The 14,244-nt window shown below is 40.0% G+C and overlaps 1 protein-coding gene across 5 annotated transcripts in view; it reads left to right on the top strand.

The window, feature by feature from the left end:
* Window positions 1–14,244, top strand: part of FRMPD1 (FERM and PDZ domain containing 1) — a 153,334-nt gene that overhangs the window by 94,953 nt on the left and 44,137 nt on the right. For all 5 annotated transcript variants that reach the window (XM_043487306.1, XM_043487304.1, XM_043487305.1 and 2 more), the window contains exon 2: window positions 12,942–13,046. In XM_043487306.1, the coding sequence (XP_043343241.1) occupies window positions 12,946–13,046 (101 nt within the window). In that variant the 5' untranslated portion in view covers window positions 12,942–12,945. The remainder of the gene's footprint in view (window positions 1–12,941; window positions 13,047–14,244) is intronic.

Raw genomic sequence — 14,244 nt, 5'->3', positions numbered from 1 at the left:
AGAGGCTGGATGACTTCTTAGCAATGGGACTGTAGAGAAGATTCAAATGTTTGGAAATTATCTGGGCTCTTATTTTCTTCTATTAGCTCAGCATTCCCAAGGCAAATGTTAAAACCATTAGCAGGTCATTTTCTTGACTTTAAACTTTCCTGCTCAGGCTTTGCTGAGTCAGGGAGCACTTTTGATGGCTTGGTTGATGTCATTTGTTTGGTCTTTGGGGATCCCTAGATGAAGGCATGTGCCTATCCACAGTCCAGATATATACTGCAAATTAATTACTTTAGTTAGAGCCATATATGTTTATAGAAATCAATTAGCTAGACTATATTTGGCAGCATTTGTAACAGTCTCCTGTAAGTTACCACTGCAGTCGGATGACCTTTGAAAGAAATGGAACATCATTATGGATGAGTCTGAGATCCTTGGCCACTCTGCGGTCATTTGGAGATTGAAACAACATAGTGGTCAGAGGTTTTGTAACTTCCAGAATTGTGGTGACTTCAGGAGTTCCAGCTACCCCCCCCCCCGCCACCCAGGGGATGTGGGTCTTTGAATTCTGAGACAGAACATGACAAATATCATCTTGTCTGCTTTTTAGATCTAGTAGAGACCTCAAGTTCCATGGATGGAAGCTACTGCAGAATTCATCTGGTCCCTGTGCTCTATTGTAAGGTCCCTTCTGTAATCCAAGAAGAGTTATTTATTTAGCCTCTGCTTGATTGCCTTCAGTGACCTGGATCTTGCTAACTCTTGAGAAAACCCATTCCATCCTTGGATCACTAAGAGCACTAGAGAGCTCTAACCTCAGTCTGAGCTGGAGCCTCCCTCTCCGTGGCATTCTCCCATTAATCTTGACTCTGCACCCCAGAAACGTATGGCATATGTCTCTTCTACCTGGTGGCCTTTGGGGCATTAGTGAACCATGATCATACAGGCCACCTCCAGATCTTTGTTGAATAAACATTCTCTAATTTTTTAAAGGAAACAATGAAAACAGTGACAGACTTTATTTTCTTGGGCTCCAAAATCACTGCAGATGGTGACTGCAGCCATGAAATTATGACACTTGCTCCTTGGAAGAAAAGCTATGACAAAACTAGACAGCATATTAAAAATCAGAGACATTAATTTGCCAACAAAGATCCGTCTAGTCAAAGCTATGGTTTTTCCAGTAGGCATGTATGGATGTGAGAGTTGGACCATAAAGAAGGCTGAGCACCAAAGAATTGATGTTTTTGAACTGTGGTGTTGGAGAAGACTCTTGAGAGTCCCTTGGACTGCAAGGAGATCCAGCCAGTCCATCCTAAAAGATATTCATTATCCTGAATATTCATTGGAAGGACTGATGCTGAAACTGAAGCTCCAGTACTTTGGCCACCTGATGCAAACAGCCAACTCTTTGAAAAAGACCCTGATGTTGGGAAAGATTGAAGGCAGGAGGAGAAGGGGACGACAGAGGATGAGGTGGTTGGATGGCATCACTGACTCCATGCACGTGAGTTTGAGCAAGCTCTGGGAGATAGCGATGGACAGGAAAGCCTGGCGTGCTGCAGTCCATGCGGTCACAAAGAGTCGGACATGACTGAGGAACTGAACAACAACCATTTTTTAGTGAATCTTCACATGACTTGGTTTTAAGTCTCCTTAGCATCCCAGACCCCTAGGAAAGGTGCTGAAAGTGTGATGTTCAGACATAAGGCAAACCGAATTAACATCCATATCCTAGAATTACTAGCTGACTCATTCCTGTTAAGGGCGGGGTTGAGGCAATTGATACTTGAAAGCAATATCCGGTGGACTTACTGGCTGTTTATTTTTGGATCCTTTGTGATTAGTCTTTGTGTTGTCAGGACACTGGAACCTCCATTCTTGACCCTCCTTGGCAGGTCTCACAGAAATATGCTGTGGTTTAGTGTCCTTGGCAAAACGACATTAAATAATCCTTAGTATGACAGTGCTTTTGCCGTAACAGGAAGGCAGACATTCTAGTAGAAAGATAAGGAGAAAACAAAAATAAGAAAGTAACAAAAAAGAAACATCAGTGGCCATAGTGCATAAAAAATGTTCAGATATACAAGTAATCAGGTAACTTCAAATCAAAACTATAATGCATTCTAATCTGGATATATATCTATAGTGTATTCACCAATTTAAATATGGAAGATGCAGACACTGAGTATAGCATGATTCTATTTTTGTGGCCTAAATATTTTAATATATGTAATGTAGGTGTCTATAAGTTTAGAGCAAAGTTAGAGGGAATACCCACCAAATTGTTTTTTATTTTGTTTTATTTTTTAATTTTTTTTCCCATTTATTTTTATTAGTTGGAGGCTAATTACTTTACAATATTGTAGTGGTTTTTGCCATATATTGACGTGAATCAGCCATGGATTTACATGTGTTCCCCATCCTGAACCCCCCTCCCACCTCCCTCTCCATCCCATCCCTCTGGGTCTTCCCAGTGCACCAGCCATGAGCACTTGTTTCATGCATCCAGCCTGGACTGGCAATCTGTTTCACACTTGATAATATACATGTTTCGATGCTGTTCTCTCAGATCATCCCACCCTCACCTTCTCCCATAGAGTCCAAAAGTCTGTTATATACATCTGTGTCTCTTTTTCTGTCTTGCATATAGGGTTATCGTTACCATCTTTCTAAATTCCATATATATGCGTTAGTATACTATATTGGTGTTTATCTTTCTGGCTTACTTCACTCTGTATAATGGGCCCCAGTTTCATCCATCTCATTTAGAATTGATTCAAATGTATTCTTTTTAATGGCTGAGTAATATTCCATGGTGTATATGTACCACAGCTTTCTTATCCATTCGTCTGCTGATGGGCATCTAGGTTGCTTCCATGTCCTGGCTATTATAAACAGTGCTGTGATGAACATTGGGGTACACATGTCTCTTTCAGATCTGGCTTCCTCGGTGTGTATGCCCAGGAGTGGGATTGCTGGGTCATATGGCAGTTCTATTTCCAGTTTTTTAAGGAATCTCCACACTGTTCTCCATAGTGCCTGTACTAGTTTGCATTCCCACCAACAGTGTAAGAGGGTTCCCTTTTCTCCACACCAAATTGTTAACAGTGATAATCTCTAGGATGTTTGAAGAAAGATACTCAATTTACATAATTTTTAATGTTATTGAATTATATGTGACATTTACTTTTGTTTTCTATATTTCTCAAGGAATATATTTAAATTAAAAATTAGATGCTACTTTCCATCCCATTAGCAAATATTTAAAGCATAGTATCTAATATTATATGAGAATGTGGATTTTGTTTACTTATATCTGGTGTATTTTTCAAAATAGAAGCATTTAAATCATAGGCACTATTTTCTGTCCTGTTAGCAAATATTTTTCAAAAGTATTCAGTATTTACAAAGGTCAGTCCTGGCTGGTGTGCAAATTGGTAGCTTCTTGGAAGCAATTTGATGTTATACATCCAAATTCTTAAAAATGAACATATGCTTAAATCCAGTAATTCTATATCTAGGAATTATCCCAAGAAAATACCTGGGAAGTAGCCATTTACCATGAATAAGGATATTCATTATAAAGCTTTTCTAATAGTGAAAAATTGGAAATAGCACAAATATCTGATGATAGACTTACTGAATAGATTATGATATGAGCAAAGAAAATAATACTGTGTAGCAATTTAAAATGATTTAAATGCTTAAATACTAATATGGAATGATGTTCATGAAATATTAAGTGGGAAATATATAATATCTCATTTTAATAAAAATATATAGCATGTATAAATGTAGAAAAAGAATGAAAATAAACAATTGATAACTCTGGGAGTTAGGACTACAGGAGATTTTGTTTTTATATTTTTCTGTGTGTTTATTATAAGTATATATATACTTTTAAAATTAAATAATTAAAAGTAGTTAAATAGTTTTAAAAAATAGTATTAAGGGCTTATAATGGAAAACAGCACTCTCCACTCCACTCCTCCTCAGCCTCCAATTTCTTATTTCAGAAGCAACCTCTTTCTACTCTTCTGTTTCCTCTGCTTTATTCTTCCATACATATGCTACTGCTGCTGCTGCTGCTAAGTCACTTCAGTCGTGTCCAACTCTGTGCGACCCCATAGACGGCAGCCCACCAGGCTCCCCCGTCCCTGGGATTCTCCAGGCAAGAACACTGGAGTGGGTTGCCATTTCCTTCTCCAATGCATGAAGGTGAAAAGTGAAAGTGAAGTCGCTCAGTTGTGTCCGACTCTTCGCAACCCCATGGACTGTATGCTTAAATTACTTCCCTAGTTTATTAACTTTATAGATTATCTAATTATTATCACAGATGAGAATTTAGCTCTTTTACCACTGTACTAGCTTTCCTTTACTATAGCCTCCCAATATCATGTCACTAATTTTGAGAAATCATTTTTCAGTGTTTATATTGTTATAGAAATGTAAATATTATTCAATACTGAGCCAAGTAGTGAGCTCTAATTTTGTTTCCTTTCTTATACAACTTTTTTGGATTTCATAATTCCCTGTTTTTGATTAGTTTTCCATGTACTTACTGCTAATACTTTTCACACTTTCCAACAGCATCTCAGTGAGATTTTCTGCAGAAACACATTAGATAATCTACCCATTCTTATTTCTTTTCCTTAAGACCTGTTTCTTCATGTACCAGTCTGTATAGGTTTCTCTCTAGGTCTGATCGACAGGCATTACCATAGTACATCCATTGATGGTCCTCCTGAGTGCTGCCTTAGCTTCTTGTCTGTATTTCATCCCTAACTTCTTGGATCCCATTTCTTCGTTTCTTCCTTGTTTTGCTGGAATAAATCCTCTATTAGCATCCTGAGAAAGTGTATATGAGAAGTAAATTTTTATAGACCTGAACATTTTTGAGGTTTTTCCTGGTCATGTATGGATGTGAGAGTTGGACATAAAGAAAGCTGAGGGCCAAAGAATTGATGCTTTTGAACTGTGGTGTTGGAGAAGACTCTTGAGAGTCCCTTGGACAGCAAGGAGATCCAACCAGTCCATCCTAAAGGAGATCAGTCCTGGGTGTTCATTGCAAGGACTGATGCTGAAGCTGAAACTCCAATACTTTGGCCACCTCATGCGAAGAGCTGAGTCATTTGAAAAGACCCTGATGTTGGGAAAGATTGAAGGTGGGAGGAGAAGGGGACGACAAAGGGTGAGATGGTTGGATGGCATCACTGACTCACTGGATATGAGTTTGAGTAAACTCTGGGAGTTGGTGATGGATAGGGAGTCCTGGCATGCTGCAGTCCATGGGGTCCCAAAGAGTTGGACACAACTGAATGACTTAACTGAACTGAACTGAATGTTTTTTAATGTCTCTGCTATTTGATTGGTAGAATGGGTGAATTTAACTCAGATGACCATTATATCTACTACTGTGGGCAGGAATCCCTTAGAAGAAATGGAGTAGCCATCATAGTCAACAAAAGAGTCTGAAATGCAGTACTTGGATGCAATCTCAAAAACGACAGAATTATCTCTGTTCATTTCCAAGACAAACCATTCAATATCACAGTAATCCAAGTCCATGCCCCAACCAGTAATGCTGAAGAAGCTGAAGTTGAATGGTTCTGTGAAGACATACAAAACCTTCTAGAACTAACACCCAAAAAAGATGTCCTTTTCATTTTAGGGGACTGGAATGCAAAAGTAGGAAGTCAAGAAACACCTCGAGTAACAGGCAAATTTGGCCTTGGAGTACAAAATGAGCCGTGGAAAAGGCTAATAGAGTTTTGCCAAGAGAACGCACTGGTCATGGCAAACACCCTCTTCCAACAACTCAAGAGAAGATTCTACACATGGACATCACCAGGTGGCCAACACCGAAATCAGATTGATTATATTCTTTGCAGCCAAAGATGGAGAAGCTCTACACAGTCAGCAAAAACAAGACCAGGAGCTGACTGTGGCTCAGATCATAAACTCCTTATTGCCAAATTCAGACTTAAATTGAAGAAAGTAGGGAAAACCACTAGACCATTCAGATATTACCTAAATCAAATCCCTTATGATTATACAGTGGAAGTGAGAAATAGATTCAAGGGACTAGATCTGTTAGACAGAGTGTCCGATCAACAATGGACAGAGGTTTGTGACATTGTACAGGAGACAGGGATCAAGATCTTCCCCAAGAAAAAGAAATGCAAAAAAGAAAAATGGCTGTCTGAGGAGGCCTTACAAACAGCTGTGAAAAGAAGAGAAGTGAAAAGCAAAGGAGAAAAGGAAAGATATTCCCATTTGACTGCAGAGTTCCAAAGAATAGCAAGGAGAGATAAGAAAGCCTTCCTCAGTGATCAGTGCAAAGAAATAGAGGAAAACAATAGAGTGGGAAAGACTAGAGATCTCTTCAAGAATATTAGAGATACCAAGGGAACATTTCGTGCAAAGATGGGCTCAATAAAGGACAGAAATGGTATGGACCTAACAGAAGCAGAAGATATTAAGAAGAGGTGGCAGGAATACAGAGAGGAACTGTACAAAAAAGACCTTCATGACCCAGGTAATCATGATGGTGTGATTACTCAGTCAGAGCCAGACATCCTGGAATGTGAAGTCAAGTGGGCCTTAGGAAGCATCAGTATGAACAAAGCTAGTGGAGGTGATGGAATTCCAGTTGAGCTATTTCAAATCCTCAAAGATGATGCTCAAAGATGATGCTGTGAGTTGAGAGTTCAACGGCAGATTCTGGAAATGCCGCTGAAAGGAAAAAGCGGTTCTAGAAAAGAGGGAAAAGGTAGAGTAGCCAGAGCAACCAAGAAGAAATGGGGTTGGGTGAGGAGCAAGGCGGAGGGAGCAGACCGCCAGGATCCGGGGCGGAGGCAGCAGATTGCCAGTGACTAGAGGACTGACCAGGAAGTGATGTTAGAAACAATCAATACGGACTTCAGTTTTGATTTAAAAGCACGGGGATTAGATGGTGGATAGAAGAGGAGAAAAGATTACAAGAAAGTTTGATTTTGTTAGTTTCTTCCAAATGGGCAAATCTTGGGAGTGAGGCTGTCATGAAGGATCCATTAGTTAGGTAAAGCTACAGGGTAGTGAAATTTGGGAGAAAAGGGGTAGAGCAGTTGACTTTGAGTAGGAGAAGGGACATCTTAAGCTTGACGTCACAGAGATGAAGATGGATGTGGTGGTAAAAAGTGGAAGACAGTGGTAGTTTTTAAAACAGCAAGACAAGTACTGAGTAGGAGTCTTGAGGAGAGTGGAAAAGCAGCCTCTGGGAGTGAGAGTTCTGAGAAGAAGGCTCAGGGTCCCAAAGGTGGTGGCAATGCAGTAAAGGTTAGACACATTCTGTGTGAAAAACATGGAAAAATCTTGGAAGCCATGGAAAAGTTAAAGTCTGGAATGAAATTCAATGAAGTGGCTGCACAATATAGTGAAGATAAAGCCAGGCAAGGGGGTGACTTGGGTTGGATGACCAGAGGGTCCATGGTAGGACCATTTCAAGAAGCAGCATTCACCTTGCCTATAAGTGTGCTGGATAAGCCTGTGTTTACAGACCCTCCACTAAAGACAAAATTTGGGTATCATATTATAATGGTTGAAGGGAGAAAATAAAATTGTATGAAAGACTACAAAAAAAAAAAAAAAAGATGATGCCGTGAAAGTGCTGCACTCAATATGTCAGCAAATGTGGAAAACTCAGCAGTGGCCACTGGACTGGAAAAGGTCAGTGTTCATTCCAATCCCAAGGAAAGGCAATGCCAAAGAATGCTCAAACTACCGCACAATTACACTCATCTCATATGCTAGCAAAGTCATGCTCAAAATTCTCCAAGCCAGGCTTCAACAGTACGTGAACCATGAACTTCCAGATGTTCAAGCTGGTTTTAGAAAAGGCAGAGGAACCAGAGATCAAATAGCTAACATCCACTGGATCATCGAAAAAGCAAGAAAGTTCCAGAGAAACATCTTTTTCTGCTTTATTGACTATGCCAAAGCCTTTGACTGTGTGGATCACAATAAACCGTGGAAAATTCTTCAAGAGATGGGAATACCAGACCACCTGACCTGCCTCTTGAGAAACCTATATGCAGGTCAGGAAGCAACAGTTAGAACTGCACATGGAACAACAGACTGGTTCCAAATAGGAAAAGGAGTACGACAAGGCTGTATATCGTCACCCTGCTTATTTAACTTATATGCAGAGTACATCATGAGAAACACTGGGCTGGATGAGGCACAAGCTGGAATCAAGATTGCTGGGAGAAATATCAGTAACTTCAGATATGCAGATAACACCACCCTTATAGCAGAAAGTGAAGAGGAACTGAAGAGCCTCTTGATGAAAGTGAAAGAGAAGAGTGAAAAAGTCGTCTCAAAGCTCAACATTCAGAAAACTAAGATCATGGCATCTGGTCCCATCACTTCATGGCAAATAGATGGGGAAACAGTAGAAACAGTGTCAGACTTTATTTTTTTGGACTCCAAAATTACTGAAGATGGTGATTGCAGCCATGAAATTAAAAGATGCTTACTCCTTGGAAGGAAAGTTATCACCAGCCTAGACAGCATATTAAAAAGCAGAGACATTACTTTGTCAACAAAGGTTCGTCTAGTCAAGGCCATGGTTTTTCCAGTAGTCATATATGGATGTGAGCGCTGGACTGTGAAGAAAACTGAGCACCGAAAAATTGATGCTTTTGAACTGTGGTGTTGGAGAAGACTCTTGAGAGTCCCTTGGACTGCAAGGAGATCCAACCAGTCTATCCTAAAGGAGATCAGTCCTGGGTGTTCTTTGGAAGGACTGATGTTGAAGTTGAAATTCCAATACTTTGGCCACCTCATGTGAAGAGATGACTCATTTGAAAAGACCCTGATGCTGGGAGGGATTGAGGGCAGGAGGAGAAGGGGAAGACAGAGGATGAGATGGTTGGATGGCATCACCAACTCAATGGAGATGGGTGTGGGTGGACTCCGGGAGTTGGTGATGGACAGGGAGTCCTAGCATGCTGCTTGCTATTCATGGGGTCGCAAAGAGTTGGACACGACTGAGTGACTGAACTGAAATGACTATATAATTCTGTAATCTATAGAATCTATAGTCTATAATTCAACATGGAGATTGAAAATTATTTTCCTTCAGAGATTTGAAGGCGTGGCTCCAATGTCTTCAGGCCTCTGTTGTTCCTGAGGAGTCTAATGCCGTTTTTATTCTCAGTTTTTTGTATGTGATCCATTTTTTTTCTCCCAAAGCTTTGAAGATATTCTGCTTCTCGTTTCTGAGATTTCACAATGTTATTTCTCGATGTGGGTATTTTTTCATTAATTATGCTGGGTAATTAGTAAACATTCTTAATCTGGAAACAAGCTTCTAAGGGAAATGTTATTGACTTATTTAACAATTTCCTTACCTCCATTTCCTTTACTGTCTCCTTACAGAACTCATGTTGGATGAATTTTGGACATACACATCTATTTTTTTCTTTTTACCCTGTCTTTGGCTTGTGGTTACTTTTTCTATATTTATTGACTACATTTCTCAACTTTTTAATTGAATTTTTATTCCAGCTATTTTATTTTCAGCTTCCAGATTTATGTTCTCTGATTATTCTTTTTCAAAGAAAATTCTCTTTTTCTTTCATGGATATCACGTCTTATCTTTTTGAGGAGTTGAATTGTAGATTGACATTTTTTCTTCTGTTTCCTGCATTGTCTCTGTTTCTTTGAGTTCCGTTTGTTTGGATCTTTTTAAAATAGTATAGGCTTCCTCAAATATCCATTCATGTGTAAGAGTGAAGCATTAAAAGCAATTGGATGGGGCAGGTCGTCGACAATTGTGCATGGTCTTGGCATTGAGATTATCAGAAAGTAAAAAGAGATCTGAGATGTTTTGGGGAGAAACCCAGAATGATTAGAAGCTTCGTAGGATGGATGGATGGGGCCCACTGACAGGACACTGACAGATTTCAAGCCAGGGTGATCCGGCAGCAAGTTACCAGAAGTATCACTATCTAAAGGTCTTTTTCTGGTGCTCTTTAGTTCTCCAGAAAAAGATCTCTAGTCTCTTACTTGGATGTAAATTCCTAGCTGCCTGGATTCTGGGAACTGGGCAAAGGAGTTCTTGTCATTGAGTAAGAAGAATTTTTCTTAATCCTTCTATTTCATTCCTGTATCCTGTGCTGTGCCTGGTCGCCACAAATCTGCAGCCTCTCGTGTTTGATTCTCTAAAGACCAAGCCTTTTGCCCCAGAAGGCTAGGGAAGGGATGGTTGTCTAGGCAGGTGGTAGTGGGATGGGGCCTGTGAATATAGTTGCCGCGTTATACAGACATCTTTCATGTTTTCAGCCCTATCCTTCATCCCTGCTTCCTCCCGTACCTGCTGCCTCTAATTCCTGAGCCGTCAAATGGCGATCGGCTCATTTTCCGTCAGAATCTCTCTCTGCAAGCACATTGGTTTCTGGTTCCTTTGCTCTGCGGTTATATCTCCTCCCAACTGCTTACCTTCCAGACACCGTCAACATTGCTCCTCTGTGGTCTTCTCTATTCCATGGGTTTATTTCCTTTACTGTAATTTGTAAGGTTCAGAAAAGAGAAGAGATTAAGACATTGTTTCAATTCACCATGCTTAACCGGAAATCTTCTCTCACTTTTATGATTTTGAAAAGTGAGCTGTGTAGAACTGAAGATAGTATTCAGGTCTGCTGTCCCCATAGAAAAAAAGCCAGACTGACACATCCCTTGATGCAAATGGAATTTATTTTTGGTTGCAGTCTATGTTTTATACCCATTAATTTGTATTTGGCTGCCATCTGATGAAAAACGTTGTTTCTGTGTTTCGAAAGTGATGAGTTTGGGTGTCCTGCTTTCATTTTATATGAAAACAGTTAGTGCACTCCTAGTATAGATTCCATTATTATTCTGTAGATTACTGATGATTCTAGTTGCTAATATTTTATTTGGGATTATTTACCTTGATAATTGTAAGGGACATGGTATTTCTGCCTTATTGCAGTATGTTTATCAGAATTGGTATCAATGTTATAATGACTGTTTAAAAAATTTTGGAAGCTTTCATTTTCTTTTATGGCCTAGAATAACTGGCATAGCATTGGGGGAAATAAACTAAGCTGGCTAAAAGCAATGTGACATCCTAGATTGGATCCTAGAACAGAAAAGACGCATGAATGGAAAAGCTGATGAAATCTGAATAAAATCTACAGTCTAGCTAATATTAGTGTACCAATGTTAATTGCTTAGTGTTGACAAAGTTACAATGATTATGTAAGATGCTAACATTAGGGAAAGCTGAATGAAGGGTGTAATGGAACCCTCTGTATTATCTTTGCAGTCTTTGTGTTCATCTAAAATTATTCCAAAATTTAAAGTTTATATTTAAAGTAAAACAACAAAAAAATCATAAGGGTGAGCTATGTCTTATAAATTTGTGCGAGTTCACCTTTGAACCTATTTGCCTGGAATTTTTTTGAGTGTAGCTCTTTAACAACTTTCTCTTCTATGGTAATTGTCTTTTAGACATTCTGTCTCTTCTAGGGTCATCTTATATCATTTATATTTCCCTTGAAAACCATCTATGGTATTAAGTTTTTTAAAGGTTTTAATGTATTGTTTAGCAACATAATCTCTTGTAATGTTTTAGAATTTTTTTCTGTATCCATGGTTATTTCCCAGTGTCATATATTATTTTGTGTGGGTATTTATTGGATTATGAAATTAACTTGATGAGTTGAGACAGTATTTTAAGAAGTAAAATAGAAAATTATATATTGTTTTAGGAAACTTTAATTTCAAGTATATATGCTGTTTTTCTTGGTAACCTGATAATATCTATCAAAGCACAAATGCATGTAAATTTTGACCTTGGATTTCAAAACCAAATATATAATTGCATATGTACAGAAATGATACTTGTACAACATAACTCATTGCAATATTACTTACAACAGAGAGATTGGCAATAACCCAAATGTCTATCAAGGGAAGACTACTTCTTAAATTATAGTACATTCATACAGTGTAATACGCAGAGGCTGTCAAAAGGAATGAGGAGGCATTCTTTGTATTAATGTGAAAAGATACTGAGAAAGAAAGCTTGGTGCAGAACAATGTGTGTGGTGTACTATCCTTTGTGTTAAGAAGAGGATACCTGAAATCTATATTTGTATTTGCTTGTACAGGCATACAGAAACTCTGGAAAGACATATATCTCAAGTGGGAAAGCAGTGATTACGTATCAGTATGGGAACTGAGTGGATGGGCTTAGGGAAGAGGAGAGGGGATACCTTTCACTGTATATCTTTTTTAATTTTTATGGTAAGAACACACTTAACAGGAGATCTACCCTCTTAACAAAATTTTAAGTGCACAACACAGTGACTGTATATCTGTTTCTTTTTTTAAATCTTGAGTTTGAATTATACAAATTCAGAATTACCTATTCAAAAGTTAGATATAAAATGCTAAGCAAAAAAAAAATAAAAAAACAGCCCTCAGATGAGTGGGCACAACGTGATTAAAATGCTTCCATCTCCACGTAGTTCCTGATGCGGTCAGAACCAAGTGGTGCGGTCCAGGGATGCAGAGCTGAGGTGGGAGGGCAGGTCACACAGAAGGTGTGTCTCTGACAATGGGTCATAGTCACAGTCTGAGAAGGCTTGCTTACATTTCCCAGTCCTTATCTTTAACCACTGAAGAAATAAAGGCAATCTCTTTGGCTTTATCACAAGACTGCATTACAGGGCTGTGGGCTCTTCAGGGCAGGGGGCTGCTGAAGTTCTTCACTCTGTGGACACTGAGCCCCTCTGTGTGTTCATTTCAGATAGAAAGAAAGCCCTGGTTATTTGATCAGCATGTCTTAAAATTGGCAAATATAGGAAGCATCACGGTGATCTTTAAGAATCCTCTTCCAAGCATTTTGGTTAGCTTCTTAAGACAACTCTTCTTCCTTTTAGGTAAATGGAAGAGCTGGAGACCAGCTTATTCCAGACACGGAAAGCCCAGAGAATAGAACAAATGGTGGCAAGATGGCTCCGGCGCTCCCGGGACAGCTCGGCCCGGTAAGGCTCCTGGGCTGGCGGAGATTTCTGTCTGGGAGGGTTCAGTGTTCCCGTGGGAGGAGGTTTTGCAGTCTTGGCAGCGCCTGGGGATCACTGTCTCCGGCTGGCTTTGTTCTTACATCCTGTGACGGGAGAAGTGTAAATGGGTCAGCAGTTTTGCTGGAGTGCCTTCCTCTTGGTCCCTTTCCAGTTCCTCCCCTCTGCATCCTTCAGCAGGCACTCAGAGACATAGAGTCCCTCACCCCAAACTCATGCCCAAGTTTATAGGGACACACATTCACAAACAGACAGACGTATGCACACTCACACCCACATACTTGCATCCATGTGCCTATATGCTCTGAAACACACACTCACACACAGAGTTTTGAACACACAGTCACACATGTTCACTGCTTCTGTCTGTCGCACACACACCCGCTTGTCTTAGTACTTGATGTCAGGCAATCTGCTGTTTATACTCTTTCCCCGGCTTTGTTTCCAGCAGCTGTTCCTTCCTTGCAGTCCCTATTTCATTCTAAACAAAATGAAATGAAATCAAATACAGATCTGATTTGACTGCTACAAGAGAACTTAAAATATGTTCTGTTTCAAAGCGCTCATTTTCCATCTCAGATTTCCTGTCTGGCCCTGACATGGAGATGAAATATCATGTGTCAGGTGTTTCTGATACACATATTCTTCCAAAGGAACTGGGAACAGCTGTCCTGTTGCCGAGCGGTACACTTGCTCAGAGCTGCGCTCCCTGTATCCACATGCTCGGGTCCTCACACACTGTGATAGGATAAGGTTGGGAGGACTAGCCCCATTTTACAGACGAAAACCTGAGGTTCAGGAGTATCTCGTTTACAGCCATCCCCATCCGCTCTGCTCTGAAATGATTGCTGGGTCGTCATCTCCTGTAGGATGAGTTCAAACATGTTTGGTTAAACATTCAAGGCTCCCTACGATCGACCCACAATCCATTACAGCTGTTTGTCTTATGCTTCTGCTTCGTTCACAGCATCCACCAGCTGAAATGACCTACTCGCTGTTCCCCTACCCGAGCACCCAGCTTCCCCTTCCACCACCTAGACCTGGGTTCCTGTGCCACATCTCTTCCTCCCATCTTCATGTGTCTAGACCCCATTCACAGTTCAGGGTCTGGCTGAAATGCTGGGTCTTCCATGAAGTATTCCACAGTCCACAGCCAGAATCA

This window comes from Cervus canadensis, chromosome 14 (assembly GCF_019320065.1).
Source record: "Cervus canadensis isolate Bull #8, Minnesota chromosome 14, ASM1932006v1, whole genome shotgun sequence".
Taxonomy (NCBI): domain Eukaryota; kingdom Metazoa; phylum Chordata; class Mammalia; order Artiodactyla; family Cervidae; genus Cervus; species Cervus canadensis.
Note: the sequence above shows the minus strand (reverse complement) of the source record. Positions and strands in the feature narration are given on the sequence as shown.